At 41.3% G+C, this 27,649-nt stretch overlaps 1 protein-coding gene across 12 annotated transcripts in view; it reads left to right on the top strand.

Moving 5' to 3' along the window:
• Positions 1–27,649, top strand: part of Pard3 (par-3 family cell polarity regulator) — a 557,497-nt gene that overhangs the window by 306,879 nt on the left and 222,969 nt on the right. For all 12 annotated transcript variants that reach the window (XM_021220703.2, XM_021220690.2, XM_021220693.2 and 9 more), the window contains 7 exons: positions 4,464–4,589; positions 5,697–6,079; positions 10,971–11,110; positions 12,353–12,481; positions 14,598–14,636; positions 22,818–23,006; positions 23,636–23,806. In XM_021220703.2, the coding sequence (XP_021076362.1) occupies positions 4,464–4,589; positions 5,697–6,079; positions 10,971–11,110; positions 12,353–12,481; positions 14,598–14,636; positions 22,818–23,006; positions 23,636–23,806 (1,177 nt within the window). The remainder of the gene's footprint in view (positions 1–4,463; positions 4,590–5,696; positions 6,080–10,970; positions 11,111–12,352; positions 12,482–14,597; positions 14,637–22,817; positions 23,007–23,635; positions 23,807–27,649) is intronic.

Genomic DNA, 27,649 nt, shown 5'->3' on the forward strand with positions numbered 1-27,649 from the left:
TATATATATATGAGTATATATATATATATATATATATATATATATATATATATATATGAGTATATATATATATATTGAGCTTGGCTCTTCCTTCTGCTAAGGTCAATACTTAGCTATATTTATACTCTCTATACCTCCTTCACTGTGTATTTGCCTGGTTAATAACCTTTTTCTTTACAGAGCATCCAAAGCAAGACATTCAATTTATGTCCTCAATATCTAATTCCCATTTTTTTTTTTTTAATCCAATCCTCCAGTCTATTAGTGATTGGCTTGTCCACATGCCGTCTGTCTTGTCTGTTACTGGCCTGAGGGCTTATTAGGAGCTTGCCCAGGTATCTGGGTTGAATTTGACTCTGTCCTTTTTATAGTTTTAGGAAAATTGTGTGTGTGTGTGTGTGTGTGTGTGTGTGTGTGTGTTTTAAAGAAGCAGAATAATGTTTAATTTCCACTTTATTTAAAGAAACTCTCCATCTCTATTTAGGTTTTGTCCACTTTACCCCAACCATTATATCTGCTTATTTATTTTGTTTGTGGTTGTGCTGGACATCCTGCCTAGGGCATCGCACTTGCTGGCAAGCCCTCTACCAGACTCTTTACAAGAACGCTTTTTAATTAAAACTTCTTTTTGCAAATGTCTCTGCACATGATATAGTATTACATTAAAAACATTTTTATATTAGTATGTTTAACAAGATCTCTCTGTGAGGATTGTTATTTTAACTAAAATGTCTATAAAGTTTACACTTTCCTTCTGTAGCTGTGGCCATGACTGTGATTCTGAGTCATGTGTAACTGTTAGTTCCCACATCTCACCCTTGGGTAGCTGACAAGGTCTTTTTGCCAGGACCCCATTCATATCCTGCCCTTACTGTCATGTTTGTATTGCATCAGGATTTATTAAGATAAACCATCATCATTCCCATAGAGCTGGGTGTTCTGGGAGTGGAGATTATCAAAGCAGAACTTAAACTACCTCAGCCAATTTAAATGTCAATAAAACATTTGTTACTTATTTTCAGTTTTATCATTGGTTATAATTTATACTTAGAATTAAAATGTTAACATGTGCAACTGAGTTTGTTTGAATTAAGTGTATAATTAGGCTAATGAACCTTGTAAAAATGTAGTGGTGAATCCTTAATATAATCTGAGCAGTTAAATTTCTAATTATGCAACCAAAAATCACACACAGAGATGCAGCACCCGGCAGCTTGCTTTCCCTCCTCCTGTTCCTGAGAGAGACTGTTTAGCAACTGTGTGAGAAGGGTTTAAAGAAAGACAGATATGAAATTGAGATTTGTACCCAGTGGAGATAATATTTTCTTACCTCCTATCCCTCCACCTCTCTCTCTCTCTCTCTCTCTCTCTCCCTTCCTTCCTTCCTTCCTCCCTTTCCCTTCCCCCATTTCCCTTTCCTCTTCCTTCTCTTCTTCCCTTCCCTTCTCTAAGAAGGGGAAAAAAAAAACATTTTAGTAAACAGTTGGAGAAGAGTAGATTTGAGAAATATTTTAGTCTAACAAGAAAAGAAAATTGCATTCTTTGGGAAGTCTGTGATCTGTCTGAAGTTTACATGGCGGGTAGAGCAGGCGTGTTTCCACATCACCTTTGCACTGAAGTCATTCTTCATAAACCTCTGCAGTCTCATTCATAAAGCACTGGGTCTCCTCTCAACCACGTGGCTCAGTGCATCCAGCACGGGTGGCTCTGATTCTTGAACCACCTCCAAGAACTGGCCTTCTTTTCTCCCATAGCTCCTGATGGGTCAGTGTTGACCCTTATGAACTCTGGCAGTTGCTCCAAAGAAGGAAAGCCTAACCTGTACCCTGACAGCCCATAGACCCTGAGACCTCCATGCCCATAATGCTCCAATAAAATAGCATAGATGGATGGATATCTATTTATCTATCTCTAAGTTGCTTCAGAACAAACTGTCCCAAAGCTATTGAGTTTAGTTTATGAGCTATATACCTAGCCAGGTGGTGGATGACACACACCTTTAATGCCAGTGCTTGGGAGGCAGAGGCAGATGGATCTCTGTGAGTTTGAAGGCAGCCTAGGCTAAACAGAAAAACTCTCTCACAAGAAAAACAAACAATTTCAGAGACAGACAGACAGAGACACGGCCATAGATGGACAGACAAACAGAAAGACGGACTGACTGACCGACGGACTGTCCAACCTAGGATGTGCTTCTTTTCTTACTGGAGCGAGCCCTGAGACAGGTGGGGGTCAGTAGCATGCAAATGGGTCTTGCCAGTCACCCAACTACTTCCGGGTCATTGAACATGCCTAACCCTTCAGCTTCCTGTGGATTGGTCAGAACGCCTTTCTATTCTCCCGGGACCATGTTTTCTTGGAAGGTGTTCTTTGATCTTTCACCGCATTCCTTTTGTGTTCACTTTCATTCTGTGGAGCCAATGAGAGATGTTTGCAGATTATATCATTTGCCCTTTCCTTCTCTGGAGATAATGATCCCAGCGTTGTGGAGAAGCCAATTACATCATCTTAGTCCAGGCAGTTCCTGGTTACCTGGCACCACATGTCACTGTATCACCCAGGGTGTAGCCCCCTGCCCCATTATCTGGCATTACTGTTAGCTGGAGTGGCTGCTGAAGCTCAGATTGCTAGACTTCCTGTCCCGCCTTTCATTTCTGCAAGTTGAAACACCTTCTACCCTCTTCTATGTAACAGGTCCTAGAACTCGCTTTATAGATTCAGGCTGCTGTCGAACTCTTAAGTGCTGGGATTAGAGGCATGTGCCATCATGCCCTGTGATTTGCAATATTTTTATCATACATTAGCATTGCTAATACATTTGGCCACACAGAAGGGCAATTTAGAAAGACAATCTTCAGTGACGATTTATGATTAACTGACTTAGTGGTAGAGTGCTTGCCCAGCACTGAAAATAATACCATGGAAAGACCAGAAGTAAAACAGGTAACTCTGCACACTTTTCGGATCATTATCTTGGAATGACCGTCTAGAAAAGCTTTTACAAGTTGGATGCTTAGCCTGGTGGGGTCTGGGATGGTCCTTCAAGCTCTGCTTATAGAATTTAGCTCCTTCTCTACTAAAAAGCCGTCCCCATTCCTTCCAACAACCACATCATCAGGTTCTTGGTGGCCACTGCCCACTCCCTGGTACCAATGCTTGAGTTACTTTTCCATTGCTCTGATAAATGGGGCCAGAAGTGACTCATGGTCAGAAATTTCTTTTGACTTTGTTATTTTTAAGAGTTTATTACAGGACCGAGGATCCATCATGGTGGGAGGCATGGCTAAAGGCAGCTGGAGCAAGAGGCCAAGCAATCACATTTTCAGCTGCAAACACAAGGCAGAGTGATGAACCGGAAGCGGGGCAAAGCTATAAACCCTTAAAGCCTGCCCCTCTGTGTTCTTCCCCCAGTGAGGATGTGCCTTGCATAGGCTCCATAACACTCCGCAAATACACAAATACACCAACAGCTGGGGAACACACTTTCAGCTACCTGAGCTAGTAGGGGCATTTTCATTCAAACCACCACACGAATGTTAATAATTGTGTCTTTTTACTTTGTCTCCTCCATGAAGTTCATTTCATGCTCTCTCTCTCTCTCTCTCTCTCTCTCTCTCTCTCTCTCTCTCTCTCTCTCTCTCTCTCTCTCTCTCTCTCGGGGGTGGGGTGGGGAGGTTCAAGACAGGGTTTCTCTGTATAGCCCTGGCTGTCCTGGAACTCACTTTGTAAACCAGGCTGGCCTCGAACTCAGAGATCCGCCTGCCTCTGCCTCCCGAGTGCTGGGATTAAAGGTGTGCGCCACCACGGCCGGCTCATGTTCTCTCTTAAAGCATGGTTCCCGACACAGAGCAGAGAAAAGCTAAGTGATGTTCCTTGAACCACTTTCCTGCTTCATCCCTCCCTCCCCCCCCCCCACGCGCTGTGACTAGGAGTGTGGAGGCAGATCACTTAGTTAAGGGAGAGATTCACCAAGTTTAATTGCAGTTGTCAGACCTATTGTTGACTAGTGAAGGGAAAGTCTCTCTCTGGCTCCCTAAAGACTTTGCTGTTATCCTCCCAACCCTGAACAGTGAGGGTTTGTGCTGTGTTCCTCCCGACCCGCTGTGCTGTGAAATAAAGGGGCTGCTTGCATCATCGTGCCATCTGAACTGATGCAGCATCCCCTGTAAGTGACTGTGATGCCCCCTGATACCTTAAGCAGCTAGGAGCAGAGTTAGTATGCACTTAGTCTCAGAAGGCTGATACTGACAAGTCAGAAAAAGATTTCCGGTCATCATTGAAAAGGGTCGATTTGTACACATCATCGAGACTGTTGTCGTCTCTCCCAGTGTTACTGGAACACATATTAATGGCGCTCTAGTCCATCCCCTTTTAAGGGAGTCTGCGACCATGTACACAAGAGCTAAATAAAGCACGTGGAGGGCATGTTACCCCTGTAACTGTTCACATTCTTGACGTTCCAGAACACTGGGGTTGTTAGTGAAGCGGTTGGAGAAAGGTGGTAAGGCTGAGCAAGAAAACCTTTTCCATGAGAATGACTGCATTGTGAGGATTAACGATGGAGATCTTCGAAACAGAAGATTTGAGCAGTAAGTGTCCTCTCCCCTGGTGGTGGTGATGGGGTTCCTTCAGCTGAGCTACTCTGACACATTACTGAGTCCTGTACCAAAGGAGATGGTGTAATGCTGTTATCTAGTATTCTATCCAGAATTTAATTAAACTTCATGTAACTACGCCCACTGATCTATATCTAGAGGACCCTGTAACTGGGTGAACTGAGTTATGGACCTGAGTTTGATGGTACACTGCTTTCAGGAAGTCCAGCCTTATCCTTTGCTGTGTAAATACGGAGAAAGGCTTCTCTGAGTCACAACCCTGTGTCTTTCTTCGGTGTTCTTTATCCCAATTGAAGCTCTCATTAAGTTAAAAATAAAAACAACTAAACCTTTTAGAATTGGTAGGTGTGGATAGCACTCTCACTTGGTTGAGAGACCTGGGCCAACATCAGTGGGAGCTGCCTAACAGTAGGTCTTAGGGCTCCATAACAGGTAGGCAGTGGGGAGTTGGTGCATGATTAGAATCTATTTGCAGGACTTAGTGTATGCCAGATTTCTGCAACAAACTTGAACCAATTTTGCTGGTAAGTGATGACTGGCTAGTTGCCTCCGCTATCTACATAAGTATATTATAAAGTATTTCTTTAAAATTTCTATAGTATGAAAATACTTCATGCCTTTGTTATTATGACATAATTCTGTACAGGGATGTCCAGCCTTTGACATTGCAATGTGTCCTTACCATCAATCAATGTGTTGGACAGCATTCATAGCTACCCTGAGATGTGTGTGGCCCATGGACTGCAGGTTGTACCCACCTGTGAGAAAGAAAGCTATGGTTAATTTCCATCAATATTAAACTAGAATACATGTGTTAGCACTTATCATTATTTATGCTTTACAGTGCGGTCACTGTATTTTATCTACAGTCCTAGATAGGTTTATCATTTTTATTTACAGAATGAGAAATTTATATTTGGAGAAACTGCCCTGCTTTTATCGAAGCTTGCAACGTAGTTCGTGAATGGTTCCAACAGCCTGTTGGTTCTTATTGCTTAATTAGTATACTTAATCAAGCTCATGTTATCTTCTGCTCTGCTGGTCTTCATTTGCTAATCTTCCACTCTTTGTCAAATCCAGAGCACAACATATATTCCGCCAAGCCATGCGTGCGCGTGTCATTTGGTTCCACGTGGTCCCTGCAGCAAACAAGGAGCAGTATGAACAACTCTCCCAACGCGAGAAGAACAACTATTCCCCAGGCCGCTTCAGCCCTGACAGCCACTGTGTGGCCAACAGGAGTGTGGCCAACAACGCGCCTCAAGCATTGCCCAGAGCACCCAGACTCAGTCAGCCACCCGAGCAGCTGGATGCTCACCCCCGACTACCTCATAGTGCTCATGCCTCAACCAAACCACCCGCAGCCCCAGCCTTGGCTCCACCCAGTGTGCTTAGTACCAGTGTAGGCAGTGTGTACAACACGAAGAAAGTAGGCAAGAGGCTCAACATCCAGCTTAAGAAAGGTAGGGTGCATTTATTCGCAGATGGGGTTTCTTTAAGAAGATGAGCAACTCTACTTAAAGAGAGAACCTTGGGTACTGAGGTGGGGGTAGGTGTGTTCCTTTGTTGTTATCTTCCTCTGTTAAGTGTGGAGTGCTCAGAATAAAGCCCAAGGCTCCGTGTTTGCTTGCAGGGTACTCTGCCCTGATCTTTATTTCTATTCAAACTTAAAACACACATAGGGCTATGGAGATGGATTTGGTGGTAAAGTGTCTGCTGTATATGCATGAGGACCTGAGTTCAGATTCCCAACATTTACATAAAAGCCAGGCATGATGGGGGAGGGGGTAGGAAGGGGAGAGGTGGCTTTCAACATGACTGGCTGGTCTAGACAAACTGACAAGCTCCAGGTTCAGTAAGAGACTGTCTCAAAACATAAGTCAGAGAACATTTGAGGAAAACACTGCACTCTAACCTCTGGTCTACACCTACACCTACACCTACACACACACACACACACACACACACACATATGCAATTGCCTACATGTGTACATACAAATGGAGCAGAAATATAATTAAAACATAAAGCTTCAGAAGAAGTTACAGGACATGTTTACAAGAGTCAGCTATTATTCCTGGGGTAGCAATTTTTTATACTAAAAATGGGTTACAGGTTTTCCTTCAATGTCTAGAATAATAATGGAGGTCTGACTGTCTTGATTGGCTACCATGCTAAGACATTGCGTTAAGCAGGATGTGAGAGGTCTTTGTAGTCTTCAACATGTCATAGGAAAGGTCACCTGTGTTTGACTTGTCTGTTTGCTCTTTCTTTTCTCGAATGTGACTTCATTTCCTTGATGGTGACAGATAATGGTGATGGGTGTTGTTAAGTCTTCCCCACTTTTAGTGATTTACTTATGTAGCTCCTTCCTGTAGATGACACATAAGTGCACACGGGAGCATGGCAGATCCATGCACAAGGGAACATGCTTACAGTTGGTCTTCTCTATTATGCAGAGTGACAGCCACACTTGACCTTCAGATGGCTCATGGAATTCTGTCAAGGACAAGATACACTTTGCTTACTGTGTATTCCTTTAGCTGATCACTTCAAAACCATGCCTTTCATATTATGACTTTATTTAAGGAACAACAAAAAAAATGCCTTTCTGAGCTCAGCCAGCTCCAGCAGGGGCTTACCTGTGCTTGGCAGCTGTGGATGGCAAACCTTTGCCAGTATGTCTTTCATATGGTGGCATTCAGTTCATTCTCCGTTCCATTGGGGTAGCACTGGAAATGCTGTGCACCTGCTCTCTCCTTCCTAGAACAATTCTTTCTCTGAACTTTGAGCCACAGCTTCTGATGACTGGCTTTTGAGCCACAAATACTTGATTGGCACAGACAGGACTTGACACTGTGCTTCTGCACTTTGCAAGCTGTATGGGAAGCGCTCTGTTTTCTGTCTATTATCAAGGAGGGGATAGTCCAATTCACATTATCCTCTCTCCACTCAAGTGACAGGCTTTGGGTTTTTACCAAAAATATGTCAAGTACCACAGTAGTGGTGTATGAAAAATAAAGCTCCTGCTCATATTCCCTAGACAAAGACAGTATTCACTTAGCCAGTGTTTGACTACTTCATAAATAATATTATTTATAACATCATACTTCTCTTTATTGAAGGAGGAACATTCATTCAACCAATTGAAGTTTTGCACAAATAATAAATATGACAAATTATGATGTAAGGTGGCCTCATTCATTGAGGGTCATTTTACTTACTATTAAAATAGTCAATATTTTTTTAGTATTTTAATAATATTAGCTTTGCTTTGTATCAGTTAGAAAGACAGAAGCCATTTATTAGACTAATTCAGGAAGTCTAATCTTCATTCATAAAACAAAATTAAAAGTGGTGGGTTTTATTTAAGTGTTTCTCAAACTTTTGCTAATCTAAATAATGCAGCGTCCCATAGATTTGTATTAAATTTTGTTAACCAGCAGAGAAAATATGCAACAGAAGTAGCTGCTGCCTTTACAGCAGTGCCTACAGATGTTTTACATAAACAGATTGTGTTCACTATACTTAAGAAGGAAGAGAACATTGATTGTCTTTGATTAGGACTGAATACAGATATGGTCCTAATGATTGCTTTAGAATTAAACAGTTCCTTGTAGCTGGAAAATTATGTTTGCTTGTTTGTTTGTTTGTTTGTTTTTACCAGTTCTTGTAACACTAAGGGACTTTTATGAAGCCCATTAAAAAAAATAGTGTGATCATGTTAAATATATATTCAACTCAAAAGTAAATCATTGTGCTCTAAGTGATATTAATTTGCAAGCTGGAGTCAAAGCTTTGTACCATAAAGAAAATTCTCTGGGATAATCACTCACTGAAATAATTTTGGAACTCTGTCACATGAGGCTGCAGAACAGAGAAGCTCCAACTCACTTGCTTCAATAATTATGATTTCTTAATATTTATTACCGCTCTGGCATTCTCAAATCCCCTGCTCTTTTGTAGAAATTAGCTTTTTAATAAAGCGAGAGGAGAAGGCTAGTAATCCGTTTCCATCAGAGCAGAATGTCTTGTTGGCTTCACCAGATGAAAACTGACATCTATTTATCTTTCCCTTAAAGGTCATTGCCTGAACTTCTGACTCATAGATTTAGGGGTTACCGCTGTTATCTTAATAGAATTGTGGTTCATATGATAGTCCATCTTTGTTTTGTTTGGATGAATTAATATTGCCAAAGAGAATAATTTAAAATCCTTTCTTAATAGATGCTATTGCCAGCCATTAGAGTCTCGTGAAGGCACAGAGACATATGGGACAGCCTCAGAAGAATAATTAGTAAAATTCATATAGACAGCTTGCCATTCAAGGCTTCAGGACAGACAATAGCAGAAACCTAACAGTTAATCTGAACGTGGTTTCTGGTTGGGAATAGAGGGTTTGGTTTGAGCCTGAGTGTTTCTGGCGTGTTTCATTTCAGGGACTACTGAGGTTCATTTCTGCTCTTTTCTCTTCAGCTCACATTTTTTAGTCAGTTTTCTCGTGTGTTACACGTTTTGATTCATTTTTATGTGAACCTCGTGTCACACTCGGATACTCTTCTCCACTCTTGACCTTGTGTATCTCTTCATCCTTCTCACAATGGCCATTCCTTTGACATCCTATTAACTGAAACGTAGCCCAAGAAGTAAATGCTCTCAAATAGAAATTGCTCTTTAGACGTGTTAGAGAATTCTGTGATTCTGTAGAAATTTGTCAGGTTCCACACGCTGCGCCTTAGTGTGGTTCTGTTCTTTACTCCTGGGTTCTAATGGGGTGTAACTTCTTTCCCCAACATTACTGATCTAAGATTGTTTGTGAAGGAGTCTACCAAAGACAACATGAAGTCATTTAAGCGAGAAAATAATTACTGATATCCCATTCAACTTGCTACCTTTAAACATGAGAGGTTACCTTCGGGTTTAGTATCTCTGATCCCAGGTGGATTCTTTCCTGAGTGATCTGCCCAGTGTGGGGGGTGCGGGGGATGGGACCATACATGGGAGCATTTCAGTTACTTGGAAGGGAACTTGACAAAGGTAAGCACCGTAGTTCATGTCTCTAAGTTGGTGGCTGTACTCGGGGCATGAGGAAGGATGCTGACTAAAAATATTACTGCTCTAGGTACCATTCCTGAGCATTTGTTTCTCCCTTTTTCCTTCTTCATGCTCTCGATCTGGATACCATTATCACCAATACTTGATTTTTGAGGTTTCATGGAGTTTTTGCAGTTTATTTGTATTTAATGTGCATAGACATATTACAGGTATGTCTGTGCACCACATGCATGCCATGCTTGTGGAGGCCAAAGAGGCACTAGAGTGGTTGTGAGCCAACACATGGTGCTGGGAATCAAACCCAAGTCTTCTGAAAGAACATAGTGCTCTGAACCTCGGAGCCATCTTGCCAGACCCCAAAGATTTTATATATTTTAACAGAAAATTTTATTCCTGATTTCTTCCTTTTTAAAAAAATATTGGATATTTTATTTATTTATATTTCAAATGTTATCCCCTTTCCCATTTTTCCCCTCTGGAAACCCATCCCCTTCTCCCTCCCTCTGCTTCTATGAGGGTGTTCTCCTACCCACCCATTCCAGCTTCCCTGTCCTGGCGTTCCTCTACACTGGGGCATCAAGTGACAGGACCAAGGGCCTCTCCTCTTGTTGATGTCCGTCCGACAAGGCTATCCTCTGCTACATATGCGGCTGGAGCCATGGGTCCCTCCATGTATATTCTTTGGTTGGTGGTTTAGACCTTGGGAGCTCTGGGGGGTCTGGTTGGTTGATATTGTTGTTCTTCCTATGTGGTTGCAAACCCCTTCAGCTCCTTCAGTCCTTTCTCTAATTCCTCCAATGGGGACCCTGTGCTTAGCTGCAAGCACCCACCTCAGTATTTGTCAGGCACTGGCAGAGACTCTTAAGAGACAGCTATATCAAGCTCCTGTCGGCAAGCACTTGTTGGCATCCACAATAGTGTCTTAGTTTGCTGATTGTATTTGGGATGGATCCCCAGGTGGGGCAGTCTCTTCAAGCAGAGCTGTTAGGCCCATTTGTTACCCAAAGTTACATATGAGTTCATTAACTTGAATTTGCCCTTGGTAAAACCACCAAAGAAGATTAATGGCTTCTAATGCTAAACAGTTTAAATCTTCCAAACAGTCCAATTTGAAAACTTCATTAAAACTTTTAAAGCATTAAAAGAAGCATAGCCCATTGGATGTAATCAAATGTAAAACCGACACAGAGTAAGGGGCCAGCTTACGATACAGGGTAGTGTCCAGTCCTTGGGGTGTGGCGCACATGCACAGCTTGCAATATACAGCAGCACCTACAGATGTCTCTGTCTCTGTCTTAGGTACAGAAGGACTGGGATTCAGCATCACCTCCCGGGATGTCACCATAGGTGGCTCAGCTCCCATTTATGTCAAGAACATCCTTCCTCGAGGGGCTGCCATTCAGGATGGCAGACTCAAGGCAGGAGACCGGCTAATAGAGGTGAGTGGCTTCTAAGTCAACACTTCTGGCTTCCCCCGAAAAATTCCTTTCTTTGGGAGTTAGCTTGGAAATATTTTCATGAAATAGAAATTTGTGTGTTTTAGCAGGAATGTTGCACCAGAAAACAATTTGTTTTACTGTATGTTTCCCCATGTTATCTGAAGAGATTATCTTTATGTCTAGATTATTTATAAATATTAACTATATAGATATTTGGTCTATGAGTCCAGAGCGTATCTTGTCATTATGCATGTACCATATCTCTGTGATTGTGATTTTAGACAGCTTTATACTTAATGTGTGTCAGCATAGGCAAGTCAACTACTTAGACAACAGAACCAAGACAGATAAAGTGAACATGGTCTTGCACGAAAGTCCAAAAGGTTGGCATGGCAACCTGGACCAGGAACTGAGACGCAGCATCCAACGTCATCAGCAAGGAAAACAGATTTTAGCAATCTCCTTTTGATGCTTATGGCTTAACTTCACTGGTATTTAAGGTCACTGCAAACATACATATAGACATAATTTCTGATGTTGGAAGCTGTGCAAAAGAAAGAGGCACCAACTCAGAATTTAAGATCTATTTTTCTAAATGAAGCTAGATTTCACACTCACGCAAATGTTTCTGTACTGAGCTGTACACAGCACCAAGCCACATGCCTACAACTGAGCCATACCCAAGTGCCCTCAGTAGGGATTTTAGACAAGAGTTCAACACTGGGCCATTATTTTCCCTACCAAACTGGTATGTATGTATGTATTTATCTTTTTTTTCCCCAGTGATTCTTTTTGGTGTTTAGTGTTTACCTTTTAGTGATAGAGTATTTATTCTTCATTTTCATGGAAACTTAAGGCATTTGTACTAAAAACTCCTGCTGTATTCTCCTGTTTGGCTGCTGGAAAACCTGTTGCACACAGGCTGTTCAATAGCTTAGTTCTTGCAGTGGCTTCATGTTGACTTGACCTTGTGGTTGCTCTCTGTTTATGGCATGTTTGTGGCAGTTGCAGCTCTGGTTTATGGGCAAGCAATAAAGGCTTTATTACTTCCTCACTGACATCTGGCTACCTGATTGACTTCTTTTATGAGCCACCAAAATTTCCATGGTTACCTGGTCATGACCAAAATTTGCACAGAAAGACTCTCACTTACTAACAAACACTGTTGGTTCTGGATCTCTGGCTTTTCTTCCTCTGCAGGTCTGGACAGGGTTGTAACTAAAAATGTTCTCTTCGTTTTAGGTCAATGGAGTAGATTTAGCAGGCAAATCCCAGGAGGAAGTTGTTTCCCTGTTGAGAAGCACCAAGATGGAGGGGACCGTGAGCCTTCTGGTGTTTCGTCAGGAAGAGGCTTTCCACCCAAGGGAAATGGTGTGTGTAACTGTAAGGCAGATGGAAGACTTCTCATGCATGCGAACCAGTGGCCTAGGCTGCCTACTCAGCGGTGAATGTTTGTGCCTACCTGCCATAAGGGGTCTCTAGTTTTTACTTTATTCATGCATATCTCAATGCAAGCATCACGTGTTTATCACTGTTTCTCCTGCTAACCCTGTTGAACCCCAAGACCACCCCAAAGAGTATAAACTCAAAACACTGCCATCTCTCCAAAACTGAAACAGGTTTTCGGGTTTCAGATTTTTGTAGTAAACACAACCTAAGCAAAGTTAATGGCGCTTCCTGTTTGATGGATAGGGACACTTACAAAATTAGTGTTAGGAAAATAAAGACATGTCACAAGCATTGGTGACCTTAGTTGGAAAAACATAAGCAATAGTCATTGTTTATAGCTTACCTTTGCCCTCCACACTGACGTTAACCAGAGGTGTCGAAATGGCTTTGGTGGGAATAAGATACGGAGCGTAAATGTAGTTCTGAACACGCTTTTGAAAAAAAAAATGTTTTTATTATTTATATGTGAATTTTATATACGTAGATATAAAAGTGGCTTGTTTGGAAGAGTTGTCTTTATCTTCTGATATGGTTAGAAGGTTGTTTTGGCTCAGGCACAAGTAGCATCTTAAATATTCCGAAGCAGATTTGACCCGAGCCATCTCAGATGTTTGATATCTCCATTCAGCTAGCTGCTAGCTTTGTGTAGCCCTGACAAGTGACAGGATTTAGGGCTACAATTTCCAAATCTGTCACATAGGCCCGATTCTCTTAAATTATGCATTGTGATGTATCATGGCTGATATATTCACCATAGAAATTAGTTGTTTATTTAAATATCTGTTAAAGCTAAATTTCAGTCATGGGTGTCCAATCCCTTGTTACACGCAGACCTGAAAGTCTTACTTGGCCTTGTGAGGATCTCAGACCCTGCTAGGGTGATAAGTGAACACTTGTGCGTTGTGTTTATTTTGAATAAATTATGAAAACTTCGTCATAGTTAACAAATGTTTAATGCATCATCTCTCCATTTAAATGCCATTCCCCCCCCCCCTTTCCTCCACTCTTATCCAATTTTGCATTTAAGATGCCACCTGATCCTAAATCTGGGATGTCTCTATTCGATTGCAAATGAGCTCTCTCCAAAGCACCAGCCTCCCCTGGGCAGGCAGGCAGCCCCAGCTCTGCCTGGCACTCTGAGGCTGCATGTTGGCCTTACTGAGCCTGCCAAACTACAGCCCTGTTCTTCAGCAGTCTCACAGGGAAGCGAGTGCCAGCCTGAGGTTATGCAGGTTCTTCTGGGCCAATTTGGATCTTCCAGGCTTCTGTTTCTCCCTTCTGCTGCTCCCACTCCCCCTCCCCCTCCCTCATTTAATTTATTGCTTGTGAGCTTTTCATTAAGGACAGGGCCAGTAGGCTGTCAGTCTGTTATGCTTGCTGCAGCTGCTTTTTGAGACTTAAAATAATAACATTTCTGAAAAGTCAAAGGGAGTGTTTAAAAATAATTCTTAACTCCAATTAATGTAACTCTTCAGTCTTAGTTCTAGGGTTTTCATCTAACTACTTTTTAATAGGTGTTTTGTCTTTTGTTAAAAATTAAATAAACCAAATTATCAACCTTTCATATAGTACGAATATCAATATTTCGTATTACATGGGAAGAATTACATGTGTTTCCCATAGAACATATTCTAGTATCAAGTGTTCCCCACTGTCATACAGACTGGTTTTTATCCGTATAGCTGTCAAATAGCCCTGAGGTTTGGTTGGGGACATTGGAAGACACATTTAGAAATAGCAGCATATTTAGATACAGAGTTTGATGAGGTTTCTTTTCCTGCACATAGCTTAGGAGGTAATGTGAATGCATGGGGAGACTTCTGTCTAGAAGAACTGCTGAAATCTGGACCTAAACCCTGACAGTCCAGAAGACAGCCATATGTCAGACTACTTACAATGACCTTACAATGTCTGCTTTACAATGTAAAGGAAACAATCTAATTTTAAAACAATCTAATCTCTTTTAACAAAGCATTGTGTCCCTGGGCCTTGATGATGAAAAACCATCTGTACTGATATTTCTCTTTCATTCTTCTAGAATGCTGAACCAAGCCAGATGCAGACTCCAAAAGAAACGGTAAGAAGCCTTAGAGATGTTTCAGTATTTGCTAATTCACTATGATACTGTTTGTCCTGTCTCTTTACCAAAGTTATCTAATTTTAAAATAATTTTTATTTACTTCTATATTGGGCTAAAGGCCTTAGAGGCGGGGCTTGTCAAACAGGCATAAAAAGGGAGACGTCAGAATTATATTCTGTTCCTTTGTACTGTATGGTGAGGTTAAGAGAGTGTAAGATGAAGTATAATCAGGAAAGATATGGTGATATGTCAGTGATTAAGGTAAACATAGTAGTTATAGTAAAAAAGGGCAGAGGATAAGTCAGGCATTCAAGTTCAAATACAGATGCAGCTCAACTATGTCCATTTTAGAAAACTAACCCTAATCCACACTGGGAACTAAGGGTATACCATATTCTGTCTGTTATAGGCAATATATTGGTCTCTATGATGATGTACTAAATGGTGAAAGAGAGAGAATTTATGCTCACAGTAAATAGCCAGATAAAAGTCAGGATCTTTGCATATTAAATGATCTTACATCCTAAATAGCAAATACAAATATCCCCAAACTTAGCCAAGTATGGTGGTACATGCCTTTAACTCTAGCACTTGGGAGGCAGAGGTAAGTGGATCTCTGTGTGTTCAAGGCCAGCTTGGTCTACATAGTTAGTTACAGGACAACCAGGGCTATGTAGGAGCCCTACTCCCCACCCTTCTAAAAAACAATTGTAACCAAATAGGTAAACCAAAATCATCGGACTATAAGGCTTTAATCAGACTTGATTTTTAAAATACAGATACATAAACTATCAATGTAAATAAATAGAATGATATTTTCAAATATCTCATACTGGATGGCAAATAAGACCCCAGAGCAGGGTCAGGAAGTATTATCAATGAGTACAGACACAAGGTTGATGTTTTGGTTGTGTAATGACTCAGCCAGTCACAGCCATGAAAACCACAGTGGTATTACACACTGAAGATGTCAGTCAGAGAGGACAGCTGAGGAGATGATTCTGTTTGAAAAGACAGTCACTGTGGCAAAGCTAATGGAAAGCTGTGTAGTGTGGACCAGCAGAGATTGTCAGAGCGTGGACAAATAGGCCCTCTAACTCCAATGAGCAATTCTACCCACAAATTTTCATACATGTATGAACATATATGTATATTTATGCATATGTATGTTTGTGTCTAAAGATGGCATTTCAATTTAGTAATAAACTGTGGCTTACTCAGCCTGTACAATAACATTTATAAAAAAAATGGTTTATTTACTTAGTGCTGGGCTAGTCCCCACATAAATACTGAACATCCTATCACGGAGCTGAACTCATAGCCCACGATTCACCTTTATAAATTTGACACTTTCTTTACCAGCGATCACAGTAAATCCTAGCTGGTCCTAAACTTAAACATCAAAAGTCATGGAAAATCTTGAGCAAAAAAAAAGTGAAACTTTTGATTTACTTTGTATTGAAAAATACCTGTGACTTTAAAAAGCTAACACACAGGCAGCCCCCAGCTTACAAAGGGTCAAAATACCAGTTTCGCAGGAGGGCAAAACATATGTATAACATCCTCTTATCTCAGTTTCTATGAGAAATCAATAGGTGACTGGAGTAGCTTGAATGCCTTATCAGATGAAAATCTCTGTAGTAGATATTTTATCCAAATGTAAGCTAACAGAGTTTGCTGCGATGCTGGATATGTTAGATATGCTAAATGCATTTTGGGATTGCAGCATCTTCAGCTTAGAATAGGTTTATCTAGGTGCAATTTCACTGTTCGTCAAGGGACATTTCTGTTCTCCTACATCTTTATGTGTACATATTTATTTTTATCTTATGATTAGTATTATACATTGCTATAGCCGTATCCCAAAGCATTTACTGTATAAACACGGAAAGAGGGATTTGTGGAACGGCTATGGGATGAATGCCGCTCCTCTGCAGCTCTGAATCTTCCTGACTTCTGTGGTTTCTGCAAAGCATAATGTGATTAGAATCCTTCATCTGCCCACACCGATTCTTATTGAGTCTTTGAGGGATGTAGGGGTATTGGAAAGACAAACAGAGCTGACTCACTAAGGAATTGAGTTGGAATTCCTTACGGTGCCTTTACTGTGATAACAACTGCTTAATGTTTCTGACATATTTCCCTCAAAATGTTTTCATCATTTGTTCTCAGCTGTCTTTGTAGCATAGCGATAAACTTTGTACTTTTTTTTAACTTTAAAATTTTATTTTATTTTATTTTATTTTTGTTGAAGTCTGTAAGTTATAGGCTTCAAAGCTATTCTAGATTAATTACCTTATATAATTTTTTCTTGCTATGAAAATTTCAGAAAGTTCACTTCATCCACCTCTTCTGCAACTTTAATTTTTTCAAAACCTATTTTTAATGATGGCTTTTAAACACTTTAACCTCCCTTTCATCCCACCAGAGGTAGTGGGAAAGAAAGGATATGGGGGAAGTGGACCTGTTTAGGAATGTTCTTTGGAGCAACTCTTGTCTGTGCTGTCTGGAAATCAGCAGTTCAGTTCACAGTTCGCATTGGCAGCTCGATCCACTTGCAAACATTTCATGAATACACTAGCAGTCCAGCTTGGTAGAGTAGGGATATCAAACAAGAATCCACAACAGTGGCACTACCTAACAGAGACAGTCAGGCCTCAGCCTCAGCATAAATCAGTAGGAAGGACCAGGAGGAATGCCAGGAGAAGTTCTCTGCTTTGCCTCTCTAAGCAAAGCAAAGATCAGCGAAGACTCAAGCCCCACAAGAGATGCACAGCTAGCTCTGTAAGCAAGCCTAGTTCAATTGCTGTCACTGTCCATTGAGTCCTATTGATACTCTACAAACATCCCATGTCCTCCATGAATCTTGCCTCAGTTGACATCACTCTGCCAATCAACCCAAGTCCACTGAAGTGGCAAGAAACTGCAGCATGCCACCAGAAGTCTGTGTTTCTCTTTATGGAGAACCGACAAATGCAGCTTAACCACACAATGTAAGGCAGACCAATTCATGCGTGTTGTTAGTGAAGAATCTTTTATCACGTGTCCTTTCACATGCTTGCTTGAACAGAACATCCTTTCACCTATGTCTGCTTCAGCGAAATGTTCCTTCATGTGTTTGCCGCAGCCAAACACCATCCAACTGACTTTCCAAGGAACCCTGAAGTTTCCACTCCATCTTCCATTGTTAGCACTCTGGAACATTTAAACACCGCTTTCACCCTTTTCCTTCCATGCGGGCTTCACACTGTTCTCACTGTATAACATTTATTCCCCTGAACTGACAGTAAATTATCTAAGTAATTCTCTTTTACTCCTGAATGTCTCAATGCAAGGACATTTTCTTATGTAGCCATACCCTAGTTGTCGGAACCAATAAAGCACCCTTAGTTTTACAGTGCTCTAACTGCCTATAGTAGTTTATAAAATGAACGAGTAAGAAGTCAGAATGGCCCTCTAGGTCATGGCATGGCATTTAGTCATGTGTCTGGAATCTTAGGCTGGAGGGGTTCTTTAGTGTATCTTTATTTTACATTTTTTTGAAAATACTACAGTGAAAACCTCTTTAATTCTTTAAAGAGCACATTTCTTTGAGAATATCCCTTCACTTGTTTGTTTGGTTTTTTTGTTTGTTTGTTTTTTTCTATTTTTCCCCCCTTCGGATACTTTTCTGGGCAGATACTGGAAGTTAATAATTATTATTGTTATAAACAAACAAAAAATAGTCTTTAAAAATATTTGCCCTTCATTGAATCAGGAAATAACATAGGAAGTCCAGATATATGATTGTGATTTAATAAGCAGGCCTGGAAGTCTCACCACTGGGAAGGCTGAGGCAGGAGGATCATTGTACCAAGTCCTGCATGGGGTACTGTGGGGTGAGGCCAGTCTAGGAAACTTAAAAGACCATGTCTCAAACAAAAAAAAAAAAAAAACAAAATAAACAAAACAAAACAAAAACAAGTGGCAGGGGATCTGGGTTACGGGGAGAGTGGAACAAAGACAGAGATCCTAGAATGAGCAACGCCCCGAGTTTAATCCCCAGTAATTACAAAAACAATAATGAATAAGCAGTCTAAATAGTGAATCTCTGAAAGATGGGCTCAGATAGCAAACATAAAATTCTGTTTGGGGCAGTTGTTATAAAGGCAGATAGCATCCCAACATATCTCTGTATGTAGCCACAGTCAGTTGTCAACTCAAGATGCAATACGCAAGCCTAGAGGCTCTCAAATTGCCTTCTGTAGTTGCTCTGTCTGTTTATACATTCACCTGTCATTCCCGGGTGTACATACATACATCCTTATGTCCTCCCTCCCTCCCTCCCTCCCTTCCTCCTTTCATTCCTTCCTTCCTTCTCAGGGTCTTCCTACCTCAGCCTCCTGAGCTCTAAGTTTAGTTTTGTACCACTGTGCCCAGCAGAAACTCATCCAGTTCAGCACACTGTTAAATATCATAGCTCTGAAGAATGCCTTTAACAATTGGATGATTGTTCCCAGGCAGTTTATAGCTTTTAATTAGAGTTTGCAAAAGGGGACTGCCTATTATTGACCCATTCTTTCTTACTGAATGGCTTCCTCCTCTCTCTTTTGAATTTGAAGTATCTCTCCCTCATTATGGATCCTCCAGGAATCTACAGGCTAAAGACTCAGTGGAGCAGGACTCCTGTGTAAGAGCTTTGTGAACATATCAGGACTGTCTCCATGTGCTTCTCCCATCTTACAGTGCTCAGTATCTACGACTTCCCCCCCCCCTTTGTCTTCTTCGCTATATTTTATGCATTTCATCAACCCAGAGATTTGATAGTCACTTCCCCTTCTTTAGGAATGAATGATGTGATTAGGTTCACTGTACCTTCACAGTCCCTCCTGGGCAGTCATGATCTCAGCTACTGGGACTAGTGTTAACAGAAGAGAGAACACTAGGTAGGGAATGAAAAAGGCTGTTGGTCATTTTTCTTCCTCATTGGATATTCTTCTCTGAGAATTATGGGAAACTCGACAGCTTTCACAGGACACATTAGGCAGAATCCCTATTTTTAATAGGCTTGGCAAAAACAAGCAAAAAACCCTTTGTTTTCTGGACATTAAAGGCAAATTTGCCAATGGAGAAGTACGCAGGAGAAAACTGCAGTCAAGTGTGATGGGAGCTTGTTCGTGCTCTACAGACACGCACATGGTAAATACCCTCGGCCTGTGTGTGCGAGAGAGCAACCAAAGCAGCTGGAGCACGTTGGAAAATGTGAACCTTTGTGCCCGAAGTGCAAACTAGAACCCTTTGGTTGAAGGGACGCAGCTTCAGGCAGCACAACAAGGAGGTAGAAGGTGATTTCTACTCTGTCTGAGCTTGGAGGTCCCTGCACTAGCTCAGTGTTGTGGGGATTTTTATGATGTTGCATCTCAAAATGGTTTTTGAAGAGCGAGCTTTTAAAAGTTACGGCTCCCCCAAACCCTACATTTCTAAAAGCTGGTGTTAATTTCAATCTCCTTCAAGAGCCAAGTGGGTTAATAATGAAATGCTAATGAGGCTGACAGTGCCTCCCTTCAATGTTCTTAATGACAATAAAGTCTCAAGGTTTGATACAAGAACCATAGAAGAAGACCCTCCCACCCCACCCCCATGGTCTCTTGTGGTTTTCACAGTAAGTGAAAACTGCCAAGCAAGGCAGTGGGGGAGCGCTCCCACCTTGATTAGCCTTTTTCTTCATGAATTCACTCAGCTCCTTGTCTTGATTTTTCAAGTAGGGGGGAAAAAAAAACAACAAAACCGAGAATTTTAAGCTTTTGTAAAATCATTATGGAAATGTTGGAATCAGTAAACATGAGAAAGCCAAACTGAAGATCTAAATCCGCCAATGACAGTTAAGGTCCTTTGGATCTGAGAGAAGAATTGGTAATGGTTGAGTCCCTGTGTGCACAAAACACAGCTGTGATTCCTTGAATTTAGCAAAGCCCAAGAACCTACAGTGTCCATGGCTTCTCATACGCAGCATTCTCAGTAAAATCTATTTGTCTCCTAATTGTTTTTGAATTCCAAATACAAGAGGACGTGGTGTGGCTTGGAGTTATTGATGCTGGTTTGTTTGTTTTTTTTTCCCTTTTGATCATTGAAGTCTCCCACATGGGATGTTCTTTTAAGTATTATTATTTCGGTTGTTTGTGATGCTGATGTGAATATGGTTTCTTTTGCATGTTTGCTAGGCCACTGCTCTTGAATTGAGATGCTCCTAGCTTCTAGATGGTAGATTTTTACATTTACAGTAAGACTGCAATAGTAGTCATTTATGGAATAATTACCTAGTGTTTTGTTTTTGATACACATAGATTAAAGAAATGAAAAATGAAGTGAACATTAGCATTTATAGAGCATTGCATGAGTATAAAGATATTTTTGTATGATAAATGTGTGATATATCAATATTTTGATAGCTATTTGACCTTGGTTTGTCTCCAGTTCATTAGTTTTATTGATTTGAACTGTAATTATTCTCTGGGAATATTGTAAAGATAAAGTGGCTACAAAGAGCAGAGACGCTCAATCGGATGGTAAATATTTACTTTATATTGACACTGTCCTTTAAACATTTATTCTTCGTTATTACTGCATACTTTTCATGTTCTAAAAAGGTTGCAGCTTTATATCATTGAAAACTGACTCCTCCTTACTCACTGTCCAGCTATTCTTTGAAATTTTTCCAAGAATGCTGGCCATGTAGGCCAGCAGCTTCTAGACTGCCTTTCATGAGGTCCCTGCTTTATTACCAGTGACACAAACATGTATGTGTACGCGCACACACACACACACACACACACACACACACACACACACACACACATATATATATGAAAAGCCTCATATTCTCTTTTAAATTATTTTATTGTTACTTGATTTAGGTGCTTAGAATTTTTCAAAATTGGATAGGATTTTTTAAAAAAATCCTGTTCCTATCCTCTATAATAGCCAAGTTTTATGAGGAACCGAGAATTGTTTGAAAGCTGTCCATTTGGGGTGACAGTTCAACACTGTAACTGACGGTCCACTTTAAATGACTAAAGAGGATGCTACAGCAGTGTTTCAAAGTTGGGAAAGGGTTGAGGACTACCTTGCAGGCTTCCCTGAGGCCCATGCATTTTAAGACTGATGCTGCAGGAGAAGTCTGTTTTTCCACTTGAAATGGCAGATACCAAGACGGAGTATTTCGCCTTGGTCGGGTTGCTGGGAACCTGGACACCAACCTGCCCTTTCTTCTTGGGTACTAAACTTGCACTTAGTAACAGAATGTGGCCTCCCACCATATTCCATTGGGTTATAGATTCATTTTTCATTTCTTCCTCTATTTTAAGTATGTGGGGGGGGGGAGATGAATAAGGATCTATATATCCTAACTATGTGGGATCTTGAAAGACTTTCTTTCAGCGTCTTCAGTTAGGAAATCAAAGAGTTATACACAGCTAATTAATTAAACAACAGTGCTTATGTGATATTCGCCAGTGATATGATGTGTGATTGTAAGATTATGAAAATCTCTTCCCACATGTTATTTGGTTCTATCTTGTCTCCCAGATGTTGCTGGTTATAGCTCAGCACTGGCCCTAAGTCTGAAACACCTTTCCTGGCTAGCTTTATATCATTGGGTTTCTGATACTGCCTATGCATAAAATGTACACAGTGTCAGCGAATATTGAACTAACTACTAATGACTGGAACTCCTCCATGCAAAGACAAATGAGTTGCTAACTACTAATGACTGGAAATCCTCCATGCAAAGACAAATGAGTTGCTTACCTTGGCTTTTTAAAAGTTGTTTTACATAGTAAAGATAGAACACTACAAAGACTTTGCAGACTAGCCCCAGACTATCTATCTATCTATCTATCTATCTATCTATCTATCTATCTATCTATCTATCTATCTATCTATCTATCTTTTGTGTTATCCCTGTGTTTCTTAGAATCAATTGCAGGTTTGGTACAACATTGCTGTAAGCATGGCCTGAAGCTCCTCACTACCAGGCTCAGGGGTCATCTTGAAAGACAGTTGTACCATCATCATGGATCCTGTCAAGGAAGGAAAATGCCTATTCTCATTAGAGAACTTGTCATTACAGATCTTTAATGTAGTAGCTAGAAAAAGAAGCATCAGTATTTTAATATCCTGTATAATTCTTTTCCCTTTTAGAAAGCTGAAGATGAGGACGTTGTTCTCACACCCGATGGTACCAGGGAGTTTCTGACTTTTGAAGTTCCACTGAATGACTCAGGATCTGCAGGGCTTGGCGTCAGTGTCAAGGGGAACCGTTCCAAAGAGAACCACGCAGATTTGGGGATCTTCGTTAAGTCCATTATCAATGGTGGAGCTGCATCTAAAGTAAGAGCCGGTCATCCTCGTTCATCCCACACATGCTGCCAAGGTTTCTTACCCCCCCGCCCCACCCCCACCTATACATTCTATTAGTAACATTTTCTTTATAGATCCTCTATTTAGGGGAACATTTGGGGGATGGAGCTCATCACTGTAACTCTTCATTCTATCTCATCTGTAGTCTTCTTTGTTCAGTGATAATAATGTGTGAAGGCAAAGCATGAGTCCTGGGCTGGGGAGAAGGTTCCTTTTTTCCTCCCCATCTTGGGAGGACATTTGCTCCTTCTAGGCCTAGAGTGAGTTTCCTGGTTTTTTGTTGAGAACAATTTTCTACAGTTGTCTTGATCTTCATGGATCTCATTTATAAACCACCTTGGTGGCTCTTTCTCAAAGCAAGCAAGCCAGTGATGATCACTTTGTGTCCTTCGAATTAGTATTCCATTTAGTTAACAGATTATAATAATGACTCGGGAATGTCCAAAAGGCTGAAATAGACAGAGGCTACAGCAGCTGCTTATGATGAGATGAAAGCCCCCAGATCCCCTTTTCTTTCCTTTTTTGTTTTAATTATTTAAACTTTCTGAAAAGCAGTCTCTTGCAGACTGCTCAGCAATCCTCACTTGCCTTCTTCACAGGATGGAAGACTGAGGGTAAATGATCAACTGATAGCTGTGAATGGAGAGTCTCTTCTGGGCAAAGCCAACCAGGAAGCCATGGAGACTCTACGGAGGTCCATGTCCACCGAGGGCAACAAGCGTGGCATGATCCAGCTCATTGTGGCTAGGCGGATCAGCAGATGTAACGAGGTAAACAGAGGATGACGCCTGAGAGAGCTATCATTTATCTCTGTGGCTCTATGAGATTGTGCAGGATTGTCGGAGAACATCTTGTTTTCAAACATTGTCTCATGTGACCCAGCATGGTCTGAACTTTCTGTGGAGGATGACTTTAAACTTCAGATCCTCTAGTTCCACTTCTCCAGTGCTGGAGTTACAAGTATGCACCATCATTTTTGGTTATGCAATAGAGGAGACCAAACCCAGGGCTTCATGCATTCTAGACAAATGCTCTATGAACTGAGCTCCAGCTCCAGCCTTATGACATACTTGCTATAGCAAGACCAGATCTCCTAATCCTTCTAGTCCTTTCAAATAATGCCACTTCCTAGTGACTAAGCTTCAAATATATGAGACTATGGAGGTCTTTCCTATTCAAACCAACACATACTTGTATTGCTTTTATTTGCCAAATGTAGAATGAAATGACCATAATTATTAAGCTAATTCTTACAAGGATCAACATAACATTAACTGAAAACCTCAGACATTCTTTTGAATGGGAAGAATTCAGATTTGGTCTTGAGAGTCCTGTTGCCCACAGGACTGGCCCTCTTTATTCTACTAGTGGTGCTAAGGGGTAGATTCCACATATTACACTGGCTGGGCATGTGTTCTTACTGATTTGCATCTCAGCCTTTCAGTGATGTCTTGAACGGTTATTTTCTGTCAAATCGTTGTTTGGTATTTTTAGTCCAAGTTGTGCAGATGCTTGCGAATAGTTCTCAGAATGATGTACAACACACGTATCTATATCAGGTAGTTCTTTTAGAGAAATGAGTTGTTTCCAATTCCCGAGGACAGTGGTCAACGGACAGATATGTATTAAACATCTTCTGTATGTTAGAAATTTTGATAGGTTCTGGAAACGCAGCAGTGTCTATTCACAAAAGTATTGTCATCTTGATCTTTTAAAAAGGGAGACCCAGAGGCTATGCAGACAGCAGAGAGGGAAGATGCTGCTGCACAAACATAAGGACTTGAGGTTCCATCCCAGATACATAGAGACAAAAGAATCCATGGGTTCTGGAGCTCACTGGCCATCCATCTGGCTGAGTCTCTCAGCCCCAGGTTCAATAAGAGATTCTGACTTAGAAAAGATAAAGCACAGAGCCATAGGGGGTATCAACTGCTGGCATGTGCACACACATACATACATGCATGGATGCATGCATACTCACTCCACACACACACACACACACATTCACATACACACTCACATATACTCACACACACTCTCACATAAACACACACACATACACACACACACACCCTGAATATGGAATGGTGTGGGAGATTTTTGCAATAAAGAGTAACAAAGATCATTCTGTTTCTGTAGGATTCTGATTCCCCAAGAGTAAGGCAAATGTGCACCAGCTTGAAAATGTTTTGATAAAGGCACTGATTTATTCCATTTTGCCCTATGAAAGATGTGAGTCTAGATTCCCTACTGAAATATCCCTGTCACATTTACTTCTACGTTTGAATTTATGTGAATGAAGAAGATTTAAGTGTGGGAGCAGCCATGATCCACATAGCTGTTTCTCTGCTATCATTTCCTATATGGCTGGTTCTTACTGTTTCTTAGGACATAGTAGCTTATAGTTAAATTGTCTGTGTGTGTGTGTGTGTGTGTGTGTGTGTGTGTGTGTGTGTGTGTGTGTGTGTGTGTAAGGTGCTGAGCTTTCTGCATAAGTATGGAGAAGCTATTTGTACTGAGAGGATTTGACTAAAGTATTATACAGCCAAAGGAGCGCAGTTTGTGTTCCCAGTAGGCCTCACGGGTGCTTTTGCTGGTGTAAGATTTATATCACTTCCAAAAACGTTTTCTGTCCGAGTCATCTTGTAAGGATTGTGTAAATTATGCTACAGTAAATATTGATGTCCTCATAGGCCATCCTGTTGTCATGAATGAGTCCCAGTCTACAGTAATGTTCTTGAACTTCTTGTAGGTGTGAGTTCAGTCTGAGACCATAGCATAGTATCTTACCAAAGTCTCTTGAAGTTCAAGGCTTGTATTCTTGATGTTCTCTTAGAAAAGACAGGAATTCATGAAAAGAAGCTTCTGTATTTGGCAACATGGTTCTTTTCCTTATGTTTGGGAGTGCTATATTGTGTGTATGTGTGGGGGTGTTGGTGTATGAATATAGCACACATGCATTTGCTTATCTATATTATTGTTTGAGGCAGGGTCTCTCTGAAATCACAGTTCTCCAGTTTGGCTAGACTGGCTGGCCTGTAAGTCCCTGGGATCTGCTTGAGATCTCTCTCCACCTGTCTCCCACTCTCCAGCACTACACCTTATAGAAAGTACTGCTGTGACTCTGAACTCAAGTCCTTGTGTTTACTGCACAAAGACATTATCCACTGAGCCCTTTCCTTCTCACCCCTACCTAAAGTGCTTGCCTCACACCTAAAAGTCCCTGGGAGACCACTTACCTATTTCCATAGCCTCTTTGTGTAGGCTGTCTGCCTAACATTGACATAGCCTTATATCTGATCTCCGCACCAGTTGCTATTTGAGACCCACGTTTCTGGTCGTTCTGCAGCATGCAACGGTCTCCTGAGCAGCGCCTCTGGTCTGCTTTGCTTGATTTTGGAGGTCTAACCTCTGCTTCCTTTACATCTGCTGTGAGTCTTTGGCTTCACTTTCTGTGCTTCGTGTGTATGTGAGCCTCAGACTCTTCCCAGGTTGATCCTCTCTGCATATGTTCCCGAGCTGATGCTTGCTTCCAAGCTTGTTCCTCACCTGCACAGTCTGTTTGTATTCCACAAAATCCCAACATTTTTCATGAAGAAAATATAAGGGAACTAGTCATCTCGTGTTAGCATACATAGACATGTGGTGTCATCTACTCTAAACAGCACAGACTAATCGCCCTTTACTACATTTACATTTCTTTGTCCTTATAGATCAGAGACTGTGTATAGAGGGACCTGTGTAGGTTCAGCATAGACATGGTATGGTATTCTTCCAGATAAAGGCTTAAGCATCCCTGGGGTTGGGGGTCTGTAGGTGTTCCTGGAACAGATGCCCAAGGATACTGAAGGATACTGAAGGCTAATGATGTAATGCTGAATCTCATGAGCTTGTGTTCTGCCAACAACCTCCTCCTATGCAGAGTTTGGAGATGTTCTCCCTGTACATCCCCTAAGCACTGGAAGTATGTCTTCAGAGATATGAGGTGCCCAAAAGCTCTCAGGCATGGCCTCCTTATCTATGGCTTGGTCTGGGAGTGTCTCTTCTCAGCCCATCCTTGTGCCTCTGAGCTGTCCTGTTGCAGATACTGCCCTCCCCTGTATTCTGTTAGAGACTGACTCTCACTAGCTAGACCTTCTTCCACAGTCTGCCAAGAAAATTGATGTCTTTAGTTGTCCAGGGTAGATGCCTGGTCATGTCGCCTGGCACCAGGGTCAGGCCATTGTGGAACTGTCTGCATTGCTCCACCTGACCACGTTCTGTTTCACAGACAGGTGCCTGGGAACTCACCTGGGCTCTCTTTACCTTGAATCTGTTTGCTGCTTCTACCACCTTTTCCTCCTAGCTGAGGCCCTCGGGCATCCTTTCAATTTTAGAATACTCTCTTCACTATGTTTTCATAGCCCCTTTATTTCTGAAGGATGATGGGAGATTTTTAGAAATTGTGCCCTATCCCTATTCACTCCAGAAGGAAGATGTTATTAAAGACAGATTTGGTTGGTTGGTTGTTTTTGTTAGTTTGGTTTTTAATATCATGATTTTTTTTCCTTCCTTCCTTCCTTCCTTCCTTCCTTCCTTCCTTCCTTCCTTCCTTCCTTCCTTCCTTCCTTCCT

This window comes from Mus pahari, chromosome 20, assembly GCF_900095145.1.
Source record: "Mus pahari chromosome 20, PAHARI_EIJ_v1.1, whole genome shotgun sequence".
NCBI lineage: Eukaryota > Metazoa > Chordata > Mammalia > Rodentia > Muridae > Mus > Mus pahari.